This window comes from Astyanax mexicanus, chromosome 1 (genome assembly GCF_023375975.1).
Source record: "Astyanax mexicanus isolate ESR-SI-001 chromosome 1, AstMex3_surface, whole genome shotgun sequence".
NCBI classification, from domain to species: Eukaryota; Metazoa; Chordata; class Actinopteri; order Characiformes; family Acestrorhamphidae; genus Astyanax; species Astyanax mexicanus.
Genome location: NC_064408.1, coordinates 122,324,266 through 122,343,593, shown reverse-complemented (window position 1 = coordinate 122,343,593; position 19,328 = coordinate 122,324,266). Strand labels below are relative to the sequence as shown.

The 19,328-nt window shown below is 36.6% G+C and overlaps 1 protein-coding gene across 34 annotated transcripts in view; it reads left to right on the top strand.

Annotated features, from left to right (window-relative positions):
• The window catches only part of LOC103030810 (NACHT, LRR and PYD domains-containing protein 12-like), a 300,969-nt gene that overhangs the window by 269,871 nt on the left and 11,770 nt on the right, over positions 1–19,328 (top strand). For 8 of the 34 annotated variants that reach the window (XM_049468013.1, XM_049468002.1, XM_049468006.1 and 5 more), the window contains 4 exons: positions 14,211–14,327; positions 14,735–15,232; positions 16,216–18,324; positions 18,919–19,092. The exons of 1 other annotated variant lie outside the window; for it this stretch is intronic. In XM_049468013.1, the coding sequence (XP_049323970.1) occupies positions 14,211–14,327; positions 14,735–15,232; positions 16,216–18,324; positions 18,919–19,092 (2,898 nt within the window). Of the gene's footprint in view, positions 1–8,048; positions 8,151–10,878; positions 10,961–11,991; positions 12,064–14,017; positions 14,090–14,210; positions 14,328–14,734; positions 15,233–16,215; positions 18,325–18,918; positions 19,093–19,328 lie in introns of those variants that run through there. 25 more of the 34 variants (XM_049467995.1, XM_049467986.1, XM_049467991.1 and 22 more) reach the window with 17 other exon arrangements.

Genomic DNA, 19,328 nt, shown 5'->3' with positions numbered 1-19,328 from the left:
GACTGTAGTAATAATTGTTGTGTGCATTATGTTATGTTTCTTCGTAAAGAAGAAATGGGAGAACCTAAAACAAAAGTACAAGGTAAATATTTTTCTTTGTAAGATATACAACAACAATATTAGTGAATATTTTATTGTAACACAGGTTATTTTCTTTTTTACTGTTATTAATTTTGTAGGAACTCAGGTGCCCCCCTACTGGGGTGAGTACTGAGGGTGGTGAATTAACAGCAGCATCCTGGAAATGGTATACCGCCATGGATGAGGCAATAGGTGGGAGGCCATCAATTAGCCCACCCACCCTTATTGCCTCATCTGACCAGGGTGCTGCTGAAGCTTCAACACCCTCTTGTAGGCCAGGAGACAGCCAGGCCCCAGGCAGGAAAAGGCAGAGGGAGACCGACCTCATAGTTTTTTTAAAGGAGATGGAAGAGAGGGAAAATGAGAGAGAGCGAGAGGCAGCAGAGAGAGAGGAGAGGCGATGGCAAGAGGCTGAGGAGAGAGAGGAAAGAAGAGAGAGGGAAAGAATTGAGCGTGAGGAAATGCGAGAGCAAGAGACAAGAGAGGAAAGGAGAGATCGAGAGGCCAGAGAGAGAGAGGAAAGGAGAGAGACAGAAGCGAGAATAAGGGAAGAAAGGAGAGATAGAGAGGAGAGAGAGAGGGAAGAAAGATTCTTGCAAATATTGGGGATTCTTGTTAAAAAATAAACATTTAAAAATCAGTTTGCACGTCCAGTGGTATTATTGTGTCTTGAGAAACGGCAGTTTATATTTGCATATTATAGAAGAATGTTAGTATTCTAACTGTGAAGAAGGACATTTAAAGTTTACTCACCCCAGTCTATAATTGACAATGTAGTATTTATTCCAAACAAGCAAGACATTTTCAGGGACTAGGAATTTACAACTCTATTAAGTGAATTTAAGTGTTTTATCTTTAGAAATATCTTTCTTTTAACTCTTAGTTAAATTAAAAGTAGCAATTTAAGTTTATGGTTACTGTAAGGCTGGGGTGCCCAATCTTTTCCACAATGGGCCGGTGTAACTGCAGGTGTGTTATCCGTAACTGTGACACCATTATGAGCTAAACTTAGTTTCTTTAAAAATAATAATAATAATAATAATAATGACAAGTTCACCTAACTCAAGCAGTTTGATTCAGTACCTTTTGGTTGTTTACTGCCCCAAAGATGGCTCCAATCTGCTGCAGAGAATAAGGGAGGAAAGTTCTGAGGAAACAGGGCAGCATTTAAATGCTCTTGGTAGTGCAGGTATGTATGCATATGTAGGTCATTTTTTTGAATGTTTAAATAAGTGCATTAATTTGAGAAAAGATGTGCTCTTGTGTGTAGATCAAATAGTTAAGCTCTACAAAAAAACTACATCAAATTTAAAATACCTAAAAGATAAGTAAACATGATTGTTTTCTTATTCAAGTTCAAACATGTTGGTAATTTAAAATTCAAAGTGTACCCTTAATTGAAAAAGTGTTGATGTTGGTGTGGTGATTAGCAAAAGAAACAGAAAGTGGGGAAAGTGTATTTTTTTTATTTAACCACAATCAAAAGTGGAAAAGAGTAGAACAACTAAGAAACAAGAAATTACTAGGATCTATTAGGATCTGTTTAAGAACTAATCTAATAAGAACTATTTATTTGAACAATTTATAATAGATTATGAGAAAATTTTACATACTCTAGCAAAATTAAACTATTTAAAATATCAGAAATATGAAAATGTAACAGGTAAAACTATAGAACTGTAAATGTAAAAAAAAACATAAAAATTGTCAAAGACTATGTACAGAACTCTAAAGATAATCATGCTCAAGAAGAGCTAGTACGGCCATCTGGGGTGCAGAGACAGCTGCAGCCAGGTTCTCCCGTGCCTCGTTTCCTGATCTTTCCTCTGTTTGTGCAGGCTCTGGGGCATGAGCATCCTCCTCCTCTGGAACATCTGGCTCAATGATGTCACCATGAGCAATGCACAGGTTGTGGAGCACTGCGCAACATGCCACAACCTCTGGGGCGAAGACAGGGCTCACCTCAAGGGCCTTGAAGAAAATGGAGCGCCAGCGTGTCTTCAGCATCCCAAATGCTCTTTCAATGATACACCGGGCCCGAGAGAGCTTGCGGTTAAAGCGAGCCTGTACAGGGTTCTGTACAGGCTCTCGATACGGGGTCAGGAGCTTGATGGGCGTGCTGATGCACGGATAACCCCCATCCCCAAGGATGCATCTTCCCGCAGGTGCGTACAATGCCTCTTTATACAAGAGGCTGTTCTTTAAAATCCTTGCATCGTGCACAGAGCCAGGATACCCAACAAAAATGTCTAAAAACTTTCCCTGGTGGTCACAGATGGCTTGCAGCTGGACGGAGTGGAAAAGCTTCCTGTTGAGGTAGCACTGTGCGTTGGCTGATGGGGGTTTTATGCGGATGTGGCACCCGTCAATGGCACCCACTGCCACTGTGAAGGCTGGAGATCCGGCCAAGTGAGCAAACCCTGCTCCTATCACCTCCAGATCATCGACCGTTGGCAGAGTGATGACCCTTTTGATGATCCCACTGACACAATGTCGTGCACAGATGACCTGGGGATCGCAAAGGCCCGGGAGACCACGCGGTAGGATGCTGCGTGTGCCAGCCAGTACAGGAATACCAGCACCTCGATGTCTCGGCTCCACCCATGGTCAGTCTCCTGCCTTAATGCGGCAGTGAGGGAGGTGATGGTCTCCCGGGAGAGTCTGAGGTCCGCCCTGAGGTCTGCGCCACCAAAATACAGCTGCAAAATGGGCACAGCTGTGTTCAGCTGACAATATGAAGTCAGGCTCCCATGCTGTAAATAAATGTAAATAGTTTAGTTAACTTATGTTTACTTTACTTAATATTTATTGTTCTGTTTATATGTTTTAATAAAATGTCATTTTTATTGTTTTCATTTTTGTAAGAAAAATAAATTGCTTTACACATCCTCACTTAAGCTACTGTTCTTTTTATATTTCTGATCATTTAACTGTTATTAACTGTTATTAAAATGTAATTTTAAAATGTAATTTTTATTCTTCTAGCTGTGTAATTGAATGTACTGTAATTTATTTTTTTTACTGTGTAATCACAATAATTGTGTGTGTAAATAGGTAATAGTACTATCTAGATTAGCTGTTTTTTCTGAAATTCTTAGAATTTCTTTATTTATTTGTTTTAGCTGTCTAATGTAATGTAATTAATTTTTTACTATGTAATCACAATAACTGTGTGTGAATAGTAGTTAGCTAATATTACTAACCCTATCTAGGTTAACTAGCTGGCTTTTTCTGAAGACTTTATTGCACTTACATTGTTTCTGAGGTAAAAATTCAATAAATTCCTCAGATTTCTTCTTCTCTGAGCAGCCGCTCGACGCCGTAAAGATGTTAAATCAGGATACATCCCAAAAAAACAGGTAGGTGGCGTTAAAGAGTAAAAAAAAATGCTGAATTATATGGATCTGGTGCTGCAAGTCAGCGTTTCTCAACCTTTTTTCTATCACGACACCCTTTAAATATATGCGAGATGTGAAGGCACCCCAGTTTACGGGGGGGGGGGGTGGGGGGTTGCTGGCGGAATATGAAATAAAATAGCGCGTGCATCGCGTGGGGGACAAAAACTTTACAGTGTGTCCCAATTTAGGGGCTGCATCCTTCAGAGGCTGTATTCGAAGACAGATTTCGTCACAGCTGCGCAGTAATACACCGCCTCTGTGGGTCGCATCCTTCAGAGTATGCTGCCTGTGAATTGGGACACACCCCGACACGAGCTGACTCTGGAAAGGAAATATGCACGTGAGGCGCAATATTTTGACGGCACCCCCGATGAAGCCAGACGGCACCTTGAGAAACACTGCTGCAAATGACTGAAGTTTTTTTTTTTTTGGTTGTGGAGTGGCGTAATGCGTCACGTGATGTTGGTAAAATGGCCGGCGTAGTGCGTCCGAGGTGGTGCATACTTACCCACTCGCATACTCAAAGAGCATACTGCTTTACCGGGCGAGCAGTGCGTACTCACCCCCAAAACAGTACGTACTGCTTAAGTATGCGATTTCGGACGCAGCCAGAGAGAGAGAGAGTCGCGACAACGGAAGTTCAAAATCCTTGATGGTCACGTGATTCATGGAGATTTCAGATAGTTCCAGGAAGTTCTTGGTGGGCAATTTGAGCCCATAAACACAGAGACAGAGTTGCGATTTTGGGGCACTAATAATAATATATAAATAATCCTCAATTAATTATCTATGTATAATGAAATAATATATATATATATATATATATATATATATATATATATATATATTATTTCATTATACATAGATAATTCATTGAGGATTATTGTGACCATATATTGACTTATTTAAGGCTTATGTTATTCTGTGTGAATCCAATATTGTAATCCATAAGAGAGTTTTTATAGGCTAAATTTGTATGTTAATTAATATTAATTTCATGGCACTGTGCAAATGCAGTCGCTACAAGTAAAATTTTAGGTTCAAAAGAAGATGGAGAAGTTTTGGCTTGCATATATTTGGAGTTTACTGCAAAAATAATTTAATCAAAGGATACAAAGATCTGCAAATATTTTTAAGTCACCACCTGAATATTTCATGCAGAATTATTTGCATTAAGAAAGAGGAACCACATTATTTGCAACAGCTTTATTATTTTTACAACAAACATGAGATGATATATAACTTTAAAGACTGATATCAGAATATAGAGAGGCTACATACAGAAAAACAAAGTACAGAACACATGTAAATCAACTAAAGGAAAATAGTACATTGCACATGTAAATAAACCAAAGAATCAGCACAGATTACATAAAATGGGGTTTACTTGTGTAGTTCGGAAGAATGAACCCTGGGGAATACAAAAGCAGGAAGAGAATAAGAAAATTGAGACATGATTGCATTTAATACATGAATACAATTAAACATTTTGGAAACATAACCTACATTTTATTTTTATTATTATTTAATATAAAATGAAGCCAAGAAAGATGATTGTATTAAAGTTGTTATATTTTGTATTCATTATTTACTTATTTTATATTTATATAAAACAAACAATAACACACACTTATATTTATTGGGTTTGTTTTGGCACACTAGTGCATCTCAGAAAACCTGAATATAATGATTTTTTTTCTATCATAGTTTAATAAAAAAAAATCTGTCAAATTGTATAATCACTACATATAAAGAGACATATCCCAAAACTGTTTTTGTTTTACTTTTCTAAAAGCTCATGAAAAAAAAAACAGAAATAATAAATCCCTAAAATATTTCATTTAAAACTTAAAATATAAATTGTTAGATGTGTCACTGTAAGCATAATTAATACAAAAGATGACTGTTAATTAAACAATATTAAACATTTCTTTTGAGATGCACTACTATTAAACAGAACTAATTATGCTATCTTAAATTATACATGCATTGGAAAGTGTTTTCCCTACTGTTGACAATATAGCCTATATCCTTAATCAAACATATATAAACATATATAAAATAAATATTGGTCATATCACCTTAAATCATATCTCTGTTAAATTAGTAGTTACTTAGACAAACAGTAAGATAGCTAGTTAGCGTTAGCTACCTGAGCAATAGGTAGCTATCATTTAGCTAAATTCTGCAGTACTACTTAGTACTTAGTTTCCACAGTAGTCTGTATTTATTAAGCATTTATCTCTTGTTAGTGTTTAAAGTTCTTTCTGAAATGAATAGAGTTAAGCTTTATTTACGTAGCTAGTTAGGTTAGCATGGTCTACCTGGATATATAAGATATTAAGATATTTAATTAGTTAAGCATGGTATATCTGGATATGTAAGATATTGATATAAAAGATATTAAGATGTTTACTTACTTAGGTTAGCATGGTCTATCTGGATATATATATATATATATATATATATATATATATATATATATATATATATATATATATATATATAATATATATATTAAGATATTTAATTAGTTAGGTTAGCATGATCTATTTGGATATATAGGATATTGATATATTAGATATTAAGATATGTACTTAGTTAGGTTAGCATGGTCTATCTGAATATATAATATATTGATATATTAAATATTTACTTAGTTAGGTCAGCATTGTCTATCTGGATATATAAGATATTAAGATATTTAGGAATTTACAACTAATAGGCTCTCAGTCATTAATGTTAAATGCCAGTAACTGTATTCGCGTTGTCCTGGCATAGATTTACTCCCCTAAATCGGCTTTTTAAGAGGGGGTTAATTCACTAAAATGCTTCAGTGCACATGTTAGTTTGATTCTGATGTCCTGATAAAACACAATCAGATTATTTAAGCGTACTAACCTGTAAAAGTGGACCACACATGGTGTATCCTGCTCCAGCTTCACTGTGCTGATAGTATTTGCTGCTAACTTCCGGGAACTATTGACAGGCTCCACGGTCCGCCATTGCTGTAAAAAACTGGTCCATTGGAGTGAACGGAGTTGACGCAACTCTCTCTCTCTATGGCTCTGGTTTTAGCTAACTTTAGCTACCTTAGCTAATGTTAACTACTTTATTTCAGTGGGGAATATTTGAGCTAACATTAGCTGTGTTAGCTAATGTTAATAACTTTATATCAGTGGGGAATATTTTAGCTAACGTTAGCTACCTTAGCTAACGTTAGCTACTTTATTTCAGTGAGGAATATTTTAGCTAACGTTAGCTACGTTAGCTACCTTAGCTAACGTTAGCTAACGTTAGCTACTTTATTTCAGTGAGGAATATTTTAGCTAACGTTAGCTACGTTAGCTACCTTAGCTAACGTTAGCTAACGTTAGCTACTTTATTTTAGTGGGGAATATTTTAGCTAACATTAGCTAGGTTACCTAATGTTTACTTTGTTTTAGTAGAAAGTGTTTTAGCTAGGATAGCTAATTTAACTACCTTATTTCAGTGGGGAATGTTTTAGCTAATGTTATCTAGGTTACCTAATTTTAGCTACTTTATTTCAGTGGGGAATGTTTTAGCTAATGTTAGCTAGGTTACCTAATTTTAGCTACTTTATTTCAGTGGGGAACGTTTTAGCTAATGTTAGCTAGGTTAGCTAATTTTAACTATTTTATTTCAGTGGGGAATAGTTTAGCTAGCTAACATAACTGAATGGAGGATTGCAGAGCATGTGCACAGCACAACGTAGCAGTCACTGTGAAGTCTTGTACAGACCAGTCAATCTTGTGCTCACTACTTAGTATGTGGTGCTTACCACTTAATATGGTAATATGTTTGGGCACCCCTGATAATTTTCATGATTTTCCTTTATAAATCAGTTAAATATATCATATATCAGATGAACAGATTGATATTTGAGAAGTGAAATGAAGTTTATAAGATTTACAGAAAATGTGCAATAATTCTTTAAACTAAATTAGGCAGATGCACAAATTTGAGCACCCCAACAGAAAAATTACATCAATATTTAGTAGATCCTATATGACAAATACACAAATAGTATGTATTTAAATATAAAACTGTTTGTTTGCCGAGCTTGTCTAAGAAACAGTTAATATTTTTGTACGTCCATGAACACAGTAATTTGAAAGTGTCCATGATTTATAGATTTTAAACAGTTTAGATCAGAGCAGAACAGCTATAAAGACTAATGTTTCTTTCTTCTAATGTTACAGTGAAGTGATATTTAAAGAGTAGCCTGTCTGAAGAACTTCACCAGCTACAAAAATCCACCCACAACCTCATTCATCCCACAACAGAAATATCAGCTCCTCCACCCCCAAACTCTGACTGTTACCCAGCCAATCACCAGCCTGCTCTGCAGATCATGTTTCACCCTTCCTGTCTGTGTTTTTACAGATTCATGAATATGCAAACATTCCATAACATTGTGAGGTGTAATTGGCTGGCTGCAGCGAAAACCTGACAAAGGCTCCGCCCACTCATTGTCTATTGGCTTTGAGAGACAGAGGGGGCGGGACAGTGACTCCTGAGCAGAGAGAGAGAGAGAGAAACGAAAGTAAGATGATCCTCCATTACAGAAGAAAAAAGAGTGTGACGCAGTGAAGGAGAAACCGAACTAAATTCAACCAACACGATTCTACAGCGGTTTATTTTCACTGGGTAAGTCCAGAAAACAATTAAAATCAGAATGTAAAATAGTTACCTGTATCTTTATTTTATTTATCTCAGAAACAGGAAGTTAAGTCACACCCGAGTTTTCTGGGCTGAACAGAAACCTCTTCCAACATTTCGAGTAGAAAATCCAACTTGTGGGGGCATTTTAGTTAAAATGAAAAGTTAAAACAGATTTTGACAGATACAGGAGTATTATTTCAGCTTTACTTAGATAGGTGGATTGTACTGGATTGTACCTGATAAATCACAAAGTGAAGGCCTAAAACAGGCCTACATCAGGCCTGAATCAAGCAGATTTTTGGGGCAGATTTTTCTGTTGGGGTGTTCAAATCTATGCAACTGCCTAATTTAGTTTAAAGAATTATTATTGCACACTTTCTGTAAATCCTATAAACTTAATTTCACTTCTCAAATATCACTGTGTTCTTCTGCTATATGATATATTTTACTGAAACACTAAAGGAATAGTGTCCAAACTTTTCCATACCACTGTAATTTAGGCTTTTCTTGTGTTTTGCAGGTGTGAAACCCATTAGATCCCTTTAGGTTTAATGATATGAATTAATTAACTGTGAAATATCTGATGAAGTTAACTAATTTAATGTTGATTAATACTGTACTGTAGATAAAGGAGATAGATAATGGAGGCAATGTAGTGTACGCGAAGTAATCAGCATAAAAACTCATCAGTCTGAATCATTTCCGCGACTAACACCGGAGCACACTGATAAACTGGCTAACAGTGTATTAAAGCACATTCTGTGGTCAGATTAATCAGAATGTGTAATTTCAGGGAAATGAGCTTTGGCCCAGAAAAGACGGCACCGTTTTTGGTTGGTGTTTATGACATATGACTCCCTGCTTCGTGTTCCAGATCTTTTTTGTGGTATACCTGGGTGCCAGGTGCTCCAGACCAAAGAAAAATAGGACCGTCTAGACCAGGGGTCACTAATAGGCGGACTGTGGTCCGGGTCCAGTCCCAGACGTTGTCCAATCCGGACCCAAACCGATAAACTAATTAGAAGAATTTAATTCTGACCGTATTCATTTAAAGCGGAGGAATGTTTATTGTCTTTATGGTTTACGTGCTTTACAGCGCAGTAAACTTACAGACCAATCACGTGTGCTGTAAGATCACCAAACGCTCTTCTCAGCCAATCAGATCTGTGCAGATGCGAGAGGGCGGAGCCACACAGGCGAAGCAGGCGGTGAGAAGTGGGATAATAAAACAAGAGAAGCTAATACAGATGGTGCGCACCAGAAAAAAAAACATTAAAATACTACAGTTATAAAACATATTAACAGTAATGTAACCGAGTGGTGTTACTTGGAGGAATTAAAGAGAAACAACTGAGACAAGAGTGCAAAATATTCCACTTTACTCCACCTGATCTGAAACTCCTCAGCAAGAAAAAAATAAAACCCCTCGGTTAGAGGGGCGCTCTCTACTCCCAAAACATCCCTACCTCAAAACTAAGGCAACCACCAGGGGACAAAAAGTATCGGCAACTTCCCCATCAGTTTTATCCACAACCTTATAAAGTCTGATACAGTAATAATATTAAATAAAATAAAACTACTGTTTTTTTAAAAAAGCTGATATTTTGGCCAAGTTCAGCAAACATTTCTCCATATATTGTACGATTTATCATTCATGTAATTATTATCATGACAGGCAGGCCCAAACCTAATATATATAAAATAAAATAGAATAAATATAGCATTTTAAAACAAAGTTAACATACAGATTCACATTATTAGACTCGATATGTTAAATTATTCAGGGTATTTCCATTTATTTTATGATAGGTTGATAATGTAATTATTGTGACAGGTCAAAACTAATAATAATAATAATAATAAGACACAATAAAATAATTTAAAACAATAAATATTGTTGAAATATACTAGTATGTGTAATTTGTTTTGTCTTTTAGATGTTGATAAAACACTGACAGTACTACTATAGGCTTCTTCAGTAAACAGAATAAAACACTGAATTATAAAACAAGTTAACATTGGCGACGGTCTGGACCTTAGCCTGATGAAATTTTTTCGAACTGGACCTAACTGAATTCTAATTAAATACCCCTGGTCTAGACGATCAGAAACAAGTCCAAACTTCAGGTTTTGTCATGGTATGAGGGTGTATGTCAGTACACTTCTTTGATACAGAATTAATGCAGAAAAGTACACTAAGACCATAAAGTAACAGATGTTGTCTTAAAGGTGACATCTTTTTCAGGGATGTCTATGCATTTTTCAACAAGACCACATGCTGCACACATTATAAAGACATGACTGTGGAACTAGAAGAGGTTGTGGGTGCTGGACTGGCCTGCCTGCAGTCCTGACCTGTCCCCAATAGAGAATGTGGAGAATTTTAAAGCTGTAAGAATGGGACAACATAAGATCTGAAATGCGTTGTTGCAGAAATATCAGCTCCTCCACCCCCAAACTCTGACTGTTACCCAGCCAATCACCAGCCTGCTCTGCAGATCATGTTTCACCTTTCCTACCTGTGTCTTTACAGATTCATGAATATTCAAACATTACATAATATTGCGGGGTGTAATTGGCTGGCTGCAGCAAAAATCTTACAGAGGCTCCGCCCGCTTATTGTCTATTGGCTCTGAGAGACAAAGGGGGCGGGACAGAAACTCCTGAGCAGAGAGAGAGAGAGAAACGAGAGTTAGAAGATCGTCCATTACAGGAGAATAGAACAGAGAGACGCAGTGAAGGAGAAACGAACTAAATTCAACCAACACGATTCTACAGCGGTTTATTCTCACTGGGTGAGTCCAGAAAACAAATAAAATCTGAATGTAAAATAGTTACCTGTATCTTTTAATTCTGTGTTTATTTATCTCAGAAACAGTAAGGTAAGTCAGACCCGAGTTTTCTGGGCTGAACAGAAGCCTCTTACAACATTTCGAGTAGAAAATGGGGGCATTTCAGTTCAAATTTAAAGTTAAAACACAGCGAAAAGAACAGTGTTTGACAGATACAGGAGTATTATTTTAGCTTTACTTAGAAAGAGGTGGATTGTACTTGAAGAAAAATCACAAAGTATAGGCCTAGATCAGGCCGGTTTACAGAGTGTAACTCTGTAATATTACAAATATAATTTTATTAAATCATTAAAAAATGTACATTAATAATATGTACTGTCAGATATATAGAATTTAAATATACAGCATGATTTGTCTTTAAGGGTACAAATAAAATCTGATATTTTAATCATGATTTTTTATGGTTTTCATCATGTCATTCTGTCTATCACTATTTCTTTAAACATATTGAGATTTGAAATATGAACTCAGCCCTAATTTAAGGGTGCTTTTACACCTACTTTTCGTTCAGTCTTTTCATTTTGTTCTAGTCCAAAATTGTGGTTGTAAAAGGTTGATACACTTCCAGAGATGGTGTAAGTAAAAGTAGAAAGAAAAGCACAAAAAATCTAATTACAAAATCAAAGTAAAAAATGAATTTAAAAATGGTTCCTGAAGTTAAAAGTATAAAAGTACATGTTCCAAAATATAATTAACTTAAAAAAGGAAATATAGTTGTTTAAACAGGGTAAAAACGCTACACCACTGCAGAAGGTGTGGTCATATGTAGTAGCGCTATTTTACCAGCAAGGGGTGCAAACGGACTTTAGATCAATGTGATTCTTTAAAGACATATTGTTTGTAATTTCTAATGCTTTATGTTATTATAAATAATTGCCAGCAATTCTAAATATTATCAATAAGATTTAGAATTGTATCATCAATAATGTTATTTAAACCTGATCATATTTTAATGGTTGTTAAACTGTTCACAGGGATCTGCACTGAAGCTCCTCTATGATGGAGCTTCATAACTCCAGTGATGGAGGAGAACCCTCTGATCCAAAGTGAGTAACTTCAATAGTGCATCAATAGTTAGTAGGAAGTTATGGCCAAAAATGAAAAATGTGAAAACTGAATACTGAATTTTACACAGGTTTCTAGTTGAGCTGATCAATATATAGATTTGTTTTGTAATAGTATTTTTTATTGTATTGAAAATATTGTTTTACCGTATCACCTAGTTCTGGATTATTTACACAAAAGGCTTTAACCCTTTCAGACCTGACTTATGTTCTAGTTCTGCCTGTTGTGCACTTAAAATAGGATTCAATACAAAAATAATAATACATTACATTAATAAATAAAAATCAAACATAATATTTGTAATTTGTCTGTTTAATTGCAGTGGAGTCATTTATTTAACAACAATATTTTTTTTTCATGAAACTCAGCTTCCATTGTTTTACACACATTTACAAACATACAAAAACTAACTTAGATGTTTAAAGCTAACTTTACCTAACAAAAAAAAAAGAAACAAAAATACATAAATCTTCCTTCCCTCCCTTACTAACAAAACACAGGAGAAAAGAAACCCCCTCCCAAAGAAACAGGCCTTATCCCCTACAGTGCTACATTGGCTTTTAGTATTATTTGAAGTGTATTTACAGAAGTATTATGACAAACAATTAAAGTTAAATAACATGTGTTCTAATTCAGTTATCTAAACAGCTCAGTATTTACTCACAACAGCACAAACAATAAAATAGACAGACAGGTGGTTTGGTCTGGGCAGCATGGTGGTTGAATGGGTCGGGTGTCGCGCTGCACTCCACATCGGCCAGTGCTTTATTGTGACACAGGACCAGGATCAATTAGTCAGCTCCTCCCTCTCACAGGTAACCTGCAGGACTGATAGAAAGAGTAAAGGAGAGCGCAAGAGTGAGGTAGCTTAGAAAGGGAAGGCAAGAAAGAGAAAAATATAAAAATCTCACTTTGTAACACCGTGGTAGTGTTGTACCGGGGTCTGAGGCCTTCATTAGGTCTCTGCTGCTTTATCTCTTCCTATCATCGCCATTTCACTGTTCCACGGCTTTAATCCAGGTAGGAATATTATAGGATATAGGAATGCCCGTTACATGTTAATTTAATTATTAGATATTTGTAGAATTTGTAGAGGTTACTGAGAGAATTGTTGTATTCTTTTTAGACGTGGACAGGCCGAGTTCCGTTTTAAGGACGTTAAGCTCTCTTTAGCTGCTCCGGTTTCTCTTTTCCTCCTTGATTAAGCTGTTTGATCCAGCGGTTAAACTGTTATATTAATACCATTTTAATGGTCATTAGATGGTTGTTTTTGTCCATTCTTTTGTATTGTTTATATATACATTTTCCTTTGAGTGTGGTTTGGTTTGTTTAATTTAATCCCCAGACATGTATTTGTTTTTTCCGTGTTTTTTTCAGTATTACAAGTCTTAGTAATTTTCTATGGTCGCGTGAAGTTTTTCGTTTCTGTTTCTACATATTAATTGTGTAATTACATATTTTATTTTCTTTTGTTCGTTTTGTACGGGGTGAATAACAAAAGTAACGAAATAGTTACTTTTACTGGTAACTAGTTACTTTTATAGTGGAGTAACTCAGTTACTTTTTTGGAGAAGTAACTAGTAACTATAACTAATTACTTTTTTCAAAGTAACACTGAAGGTATTAAACTTAACTTCTGGTTATCTAATTATATCTATGATTATCTCATCTACACCCAACAGCAGAGACAAGTTAGGCTAAAAAAAAAACACTTCTCGATTTGTGTTCTGATTTTACCACTCAGTAAAATTTTAGATATTTTGTAGAGGAGTAAATTCCATTTTTTTTGCTGTGTTTTTTTTTTATCTTTGTTTCTCTAGTTGTACATGATTAACACTTCTTTGTGAAAGAAGATGTCTCAAAAAGTGCTATCCAGATGGTTTTATTAAATAAAATAATTTCTCAGCACATTGCTTATGAATGAACTGTTTTCAGGGTGAAGAGAGCAGAGTCCAGCGGTGAGTCTATGAAGAACTTCAGCAGTGGAGGAGGAAGCTCTGAATCACGGTACATCACTGCACACAGTAAACTACAGTCCTGAGAGAGAATCTGTTCCTCCTCATTGTTAAAAATGTAGCACATGTTGTAGACAAGGTTATAAAGTTTATTTTTCTTTATTTAATGTTAGCAGGATGGAAACCCAGAGATCTGTTTCTCCAGTGAGCAGCTGTATGTCTATGAAGAGTGAAGACTGGTTCTCTAACTTGGCTTCACTACAACAGGATGCCAGTTACCATTACTCAGGGTATTTAACTGTTGTGAATTTACATATCTTCTGGAAGATAAGAGACAAACTTGATTTATGATTAGTCCATTTCTGTTGTGTGGAATAATAGCAAATTATTATCTTTTTGCTGTTTGTAGTAATTTTAGAGAATAAATAATAATTTAGTCGTTTACAGCTGCAGCAATGTATTTTCTGATGTTACTACAGGGATGCCAATGTATTTGTATATAGCTGTATAATATATGCTTTTGTTGTACAAGTTCTATTATTTGCAATATTCTTGTTATAGCATCCAACATATCTGTAGTTTATTCAAGACATTTCTGTTTATTACAGCACAAGGTTTCCTAATTACTTTGGAAAGATGTATAAAAGTGTGTGTAATTCGAATTATTGTTTTCATGTCTCCTTATTTCCTCGATCAGACTGCAGAAATCCAGAGCAGAACCTCCAGAACCCAGCTGTGTGTCTATGAAGAGTGACAACTCAATGTTTGTACCTCCTACCTTCAGAAATAGAGCAGAACCTCCAGAGCCCAGCTGTGTGTCTATGAAGAGTCACAACTCAATGTTTGTACCTCCTACCTTCAGAAATAGAGCAGAACCTCCAGAACCCAGCTGTGTGTCTATGAAGAGTGACAACTCAATGTTTGTACCTCCTACCTTCAGAAATAGAGCAGAACCTCCAGAGCCCAGCTGTGTGTCTATGAAGAGTCACAACTCAATGTTTGTACCTCCTACCTTCAGTAATGGAGCAGAACCTCCAGAGCCCAGCTGTGTGTCTATGAAGAGTCACAACTCAATGTTTGTACCTCCTACCTTCAGTAATGGAGCAGAACCTCCAGAACCCAGCTGTTTGTGTATGAATATCCACAACTCAATGTTTATTCCTACTACCTTCAGTAATGTTGGAATATTTAAAAGGTAAGTGATTCAACTTCCCTGTTTAATACAACCATATGGGAAAGCAAGCTGATAAAAAATAAAAACATAGAAAATAGGGTATTTTATAGGGCGCAGGGACTATTCCCACATTAATCCATCAACAGTTAAGCAAGTACAAGGTCTGGAGTGGATTCTAGATGTGGCATTTTAATTTTGGAAAGGGATAGTCATTTAGTCACTGAAAGTGATAACAGTCCTTAGTGTCCTTTTGTCTTTGTTCTGGAGCACATGACATCCATTTCTTACAGAAAGATCTAGAATCCTGCTTGGTTTGGCCCAGAGAAGTCGAAACCACTTCTGGACATGGTTAACATGAATATTTAAGTAGTTTTTGTAATTGTTACTTTCTAAAGTAATATTTTGTTTATGTGGTTCTATCAGCTTCTGATGTTAAATGACAGTTCTTGGTGCAATGAGTTTGAGCGATTAGAGATCACAGTTGTTCAGCCTTGTGCTCTTCTCTTTACACATTGATTTCCTCCTGATTTCTTGAATAGTTTAATTATATTATGGCTTGTAGTGTAGAAATATGCTAATTTCTTACAGTCTTTCTTCTGGGAACATTATTTTTACACAGATCCTCTGCTCCTTAAAGAATCAACTTTTCTTGAATAATGCTTTTATAACAAATAATCCACCCCAATATTAATATTACTAGCCTTAAATTCACCAGACAAAACATTCGATATTTTGTGTTTGATGATTTGATGTTAAGATTATACGGTTTACATGAGAATTCTAATTATCCTTCCAGTCATCATTCTCTGTTTTAGATATCATTTCTTAATGAGTTGGATATTTTATTATGTGTGACTGATGCAGGAGTATTATCAAAATCAGAAAAACCTACACAGACACATTCTTTGCGGGCACATTATTATATGATATGTTAAATTCATTTCTTTCACACTATTCCTCATATTTACTTACCTGACACTTTGTTACTTTGTCTCGCTTCACAGGAGAAACAGTAATCTACTGCAGGATCAGTCCAGGTGTGGATTGTGTGAGCAGCTTCTTACAGATCCAGCCTCTATCACCTGTGGACACAGTTTCTGCAGACTGTGCATCAACAGATACTGGAATGAAACTGGCCGGACTGGAGATTTCAGCTGTCCTTCCTGCAGAAAGAGATCTAAAACATGTCCTGCTCTACATCCACACACAGAAGACTCTATAAAGCACCACAAACTAGAGGATGATGTTCTTCACAGTGTCATACAGAAACACAAAACCTGTATGAAGAACAGGTACGAGAGCTTATTTGAGGGAATCAAAACACAAGAGAACAGAACCCTCCTGAACAGGATTTACACACAGCTCTACATCATAGAGGGAGAGAGTGAAGGGGTGAATGAAGAACATGAGGTTATAAAGATGGAGAAGACTTCAAACAAATACTTACAGGAAACTCCAATCAACTGCTTAGACATATTTAGACCTGTAGAAGATCCTGAAGAAGAAAAGGCCAAACCAAGAGTGATGGTGATGCCTAATCGTGTCAGACGAAATAAAAAGAAAAAAGATAAAGGACCAAAAGAGCTTAGAACTGTGCTGACTAAAGGCATTGCTGGAATTGGAAAAACAGTCTCTGTACAAAAGTTCATTCTGGACTGGGCAGAGGGAACAGCCAATCAGGATGTAGATTTCATGTTTGTGGTTCCATTCCGAGAGCTGAACCTGATTAAAGATGAGCAGTACAGTCTTTACACACTTCTCTGCACTTTTCATCCTGAGCTCAAAGACCTGGACTCTAGGATATGTGATGGGAGCAGAGTTGTGTTTATATTTGATGGTCTGGATGAAAGCAGAATTCCACTGAATTTTTCACAGTGTGAGAAAGTGTTTGACATCACCGTGACATCATCAGTGGGTGTGTTAATGACAAACCTTCTCAAAGGAGAGTTGCTGCCCTCTGCTCACATCTGGATTACCTCCCGACCAGCAGCAGCCAATCAGATTCCTCCTCAGTATATTAACCGTGTGACAGAAATTCAGGGGTTTAATGACCCGCAGAAGGAGGAGTACTTCAGGAAGAGAATCAGTGACCAAGACCAAGCCCAGAAAATCATCTCCCACATTAAGACAGTGAGGAGTCTCCACATCATGTGCCACATTCCCGTCTTCTGCTGGATCTCAGCCACTGTGCTTCAGAGAATCATGAAACAGAGTAATACAGAAATCCCTAAAACTCTGACTGAGATGTACTCCCACTTTCTGATCACTCAGACCAACATGAAGAATGAGAAGTATGCAGAGACCTTCAACTGGGATCCAGTGGAACTGCTGGAATCTAACAGAACCATGCTTTTGAAACTGGCTAAACTGGCTTTTAATCAGCTGATGAAGGGGAATGTGATGTTCTATGAAGAGGACCTGAGAGAGTGCGGTATTGATCTCACTGAGGCCTCAGTGTATTCTGGGATCTGCACTGAGATCTTTAGGGAGGAATGTGTGCTTTATCAAAGGAAGGTCTACAGCTTTGTACATCTGAGCTTTCAGGAGTTCCTGGCTGCTTTCTATGTGTTTCACTGCTACCTGAGCAAGAACACAGAGGAACTGAGGAATTTTAAACCACAACACAGAAAATGGCCTGAAAATGTCCCACTGGATGAGCTCCTGAGGGGAGCAGTGAGCAAAGCCTCAGAGAGTCTAAATGGACATTTGGATCTTTTTCTTCGTTTCCTGCTGGGCATCTCTCTGGATTCCAGTCAGAAGGTCCTACAGAGCCTCCTTATCCACACAGAGAGCACCTCAGAGACCATCAAAAAAACAGTGACATACATCAAATGTTTAATCTCAACAAAAGATCTTGATACTGACAGATATGTTAACCTGTTCCTCTGTCTGACTGAAATGAAGGACCAACATTTATCCAAACAGATTGCGAAATACATAAGTTCAAACAAAAGCTCAAGAAAGGAACTGTCTGGTTCAGAGTGTTTAGCTCTTTCCTATGTGCTGCAGACCTCAGAGGAGGTGCTGGATGAGCTGGATCTGAAAAAATACAGCACATCAAGAATTGCTTATATGAAATTGCTTCCAGCTGTGAACAACTGCAGAAAGGCTCTGTGAGTATCTAAATGTATATAATGGCTGTAAATGTTTTAGAAATAATGACAAAACACTGTCATTAGTGCTCTATAGAGTGTGGTAGCTACAACTAGACCATATACAAATTCTATTACTGTTGCTGAGAGGTGTTTCAGTGTTTTGCTAGCCCTCTGTTACCCTTTTGATCATTGGTCCGCCCACTGCAAGACCTTGGTTGTGCAATACTTTGAAATCATGGTAGTCCATACTGCAGATGTAATGCTGGAGGTTGTGGGCTTCACAAAACTCAGTGGTGACAAAAAAAATCAGCATCTGTAACAGTGCTATGGCACAAAAATGCCTCATTTTAAGTCCTTTAATGCATGCATTTTTACATATGATGCATATTGCTGGAGATTTTCCATGTCAGAAACGTTCTTACTACAGGTTCTTCTTGGGCAAGGGGCTCACGTAGGAGCCACAGCAGGACTTAATGTATTTTACTGCAGAACACAAATAATAGGAAAAATGACCCATAATTTTTTTTAAATAAATCTTATTAAGCCATTCACCTGAAATTGTACTACATTATTTTAACTGAACTGTACTCTCTGTTTACTCTTCTTGTGCAGACTTGGTGGCTGTGGTCTCACCCTGAAAGACTGTAAAACCATCTGCTGTGCTCTAAAATCAGAAAGCTCCTGCCTGAGAGAGCTGGACCTCAGTAACAATGACCTGCAGGATTCAGGAGTGGAGCTGCTCTCTGCTGGAATGAAAAGTTCACACTGTAAACTGGAGACACTCAGGTCAGTACCTCCTGTAATTCATTACTGAATGATAAATATTAAACTAGAAGTAAATGGTCTAACAGGCCAAAATCAAAAGTATGACTTTCATAATTATTTATAAACCTGCACTCAAAGTACAAAAAACAAATTTTCTTTTGCTTTTTTTTTTATCATACTTACATTACGTTACTAACACCGTTACTTTTTTCAGTAATGGGTAATCTAACTAATTACTCTGACTGTAACTATAACGC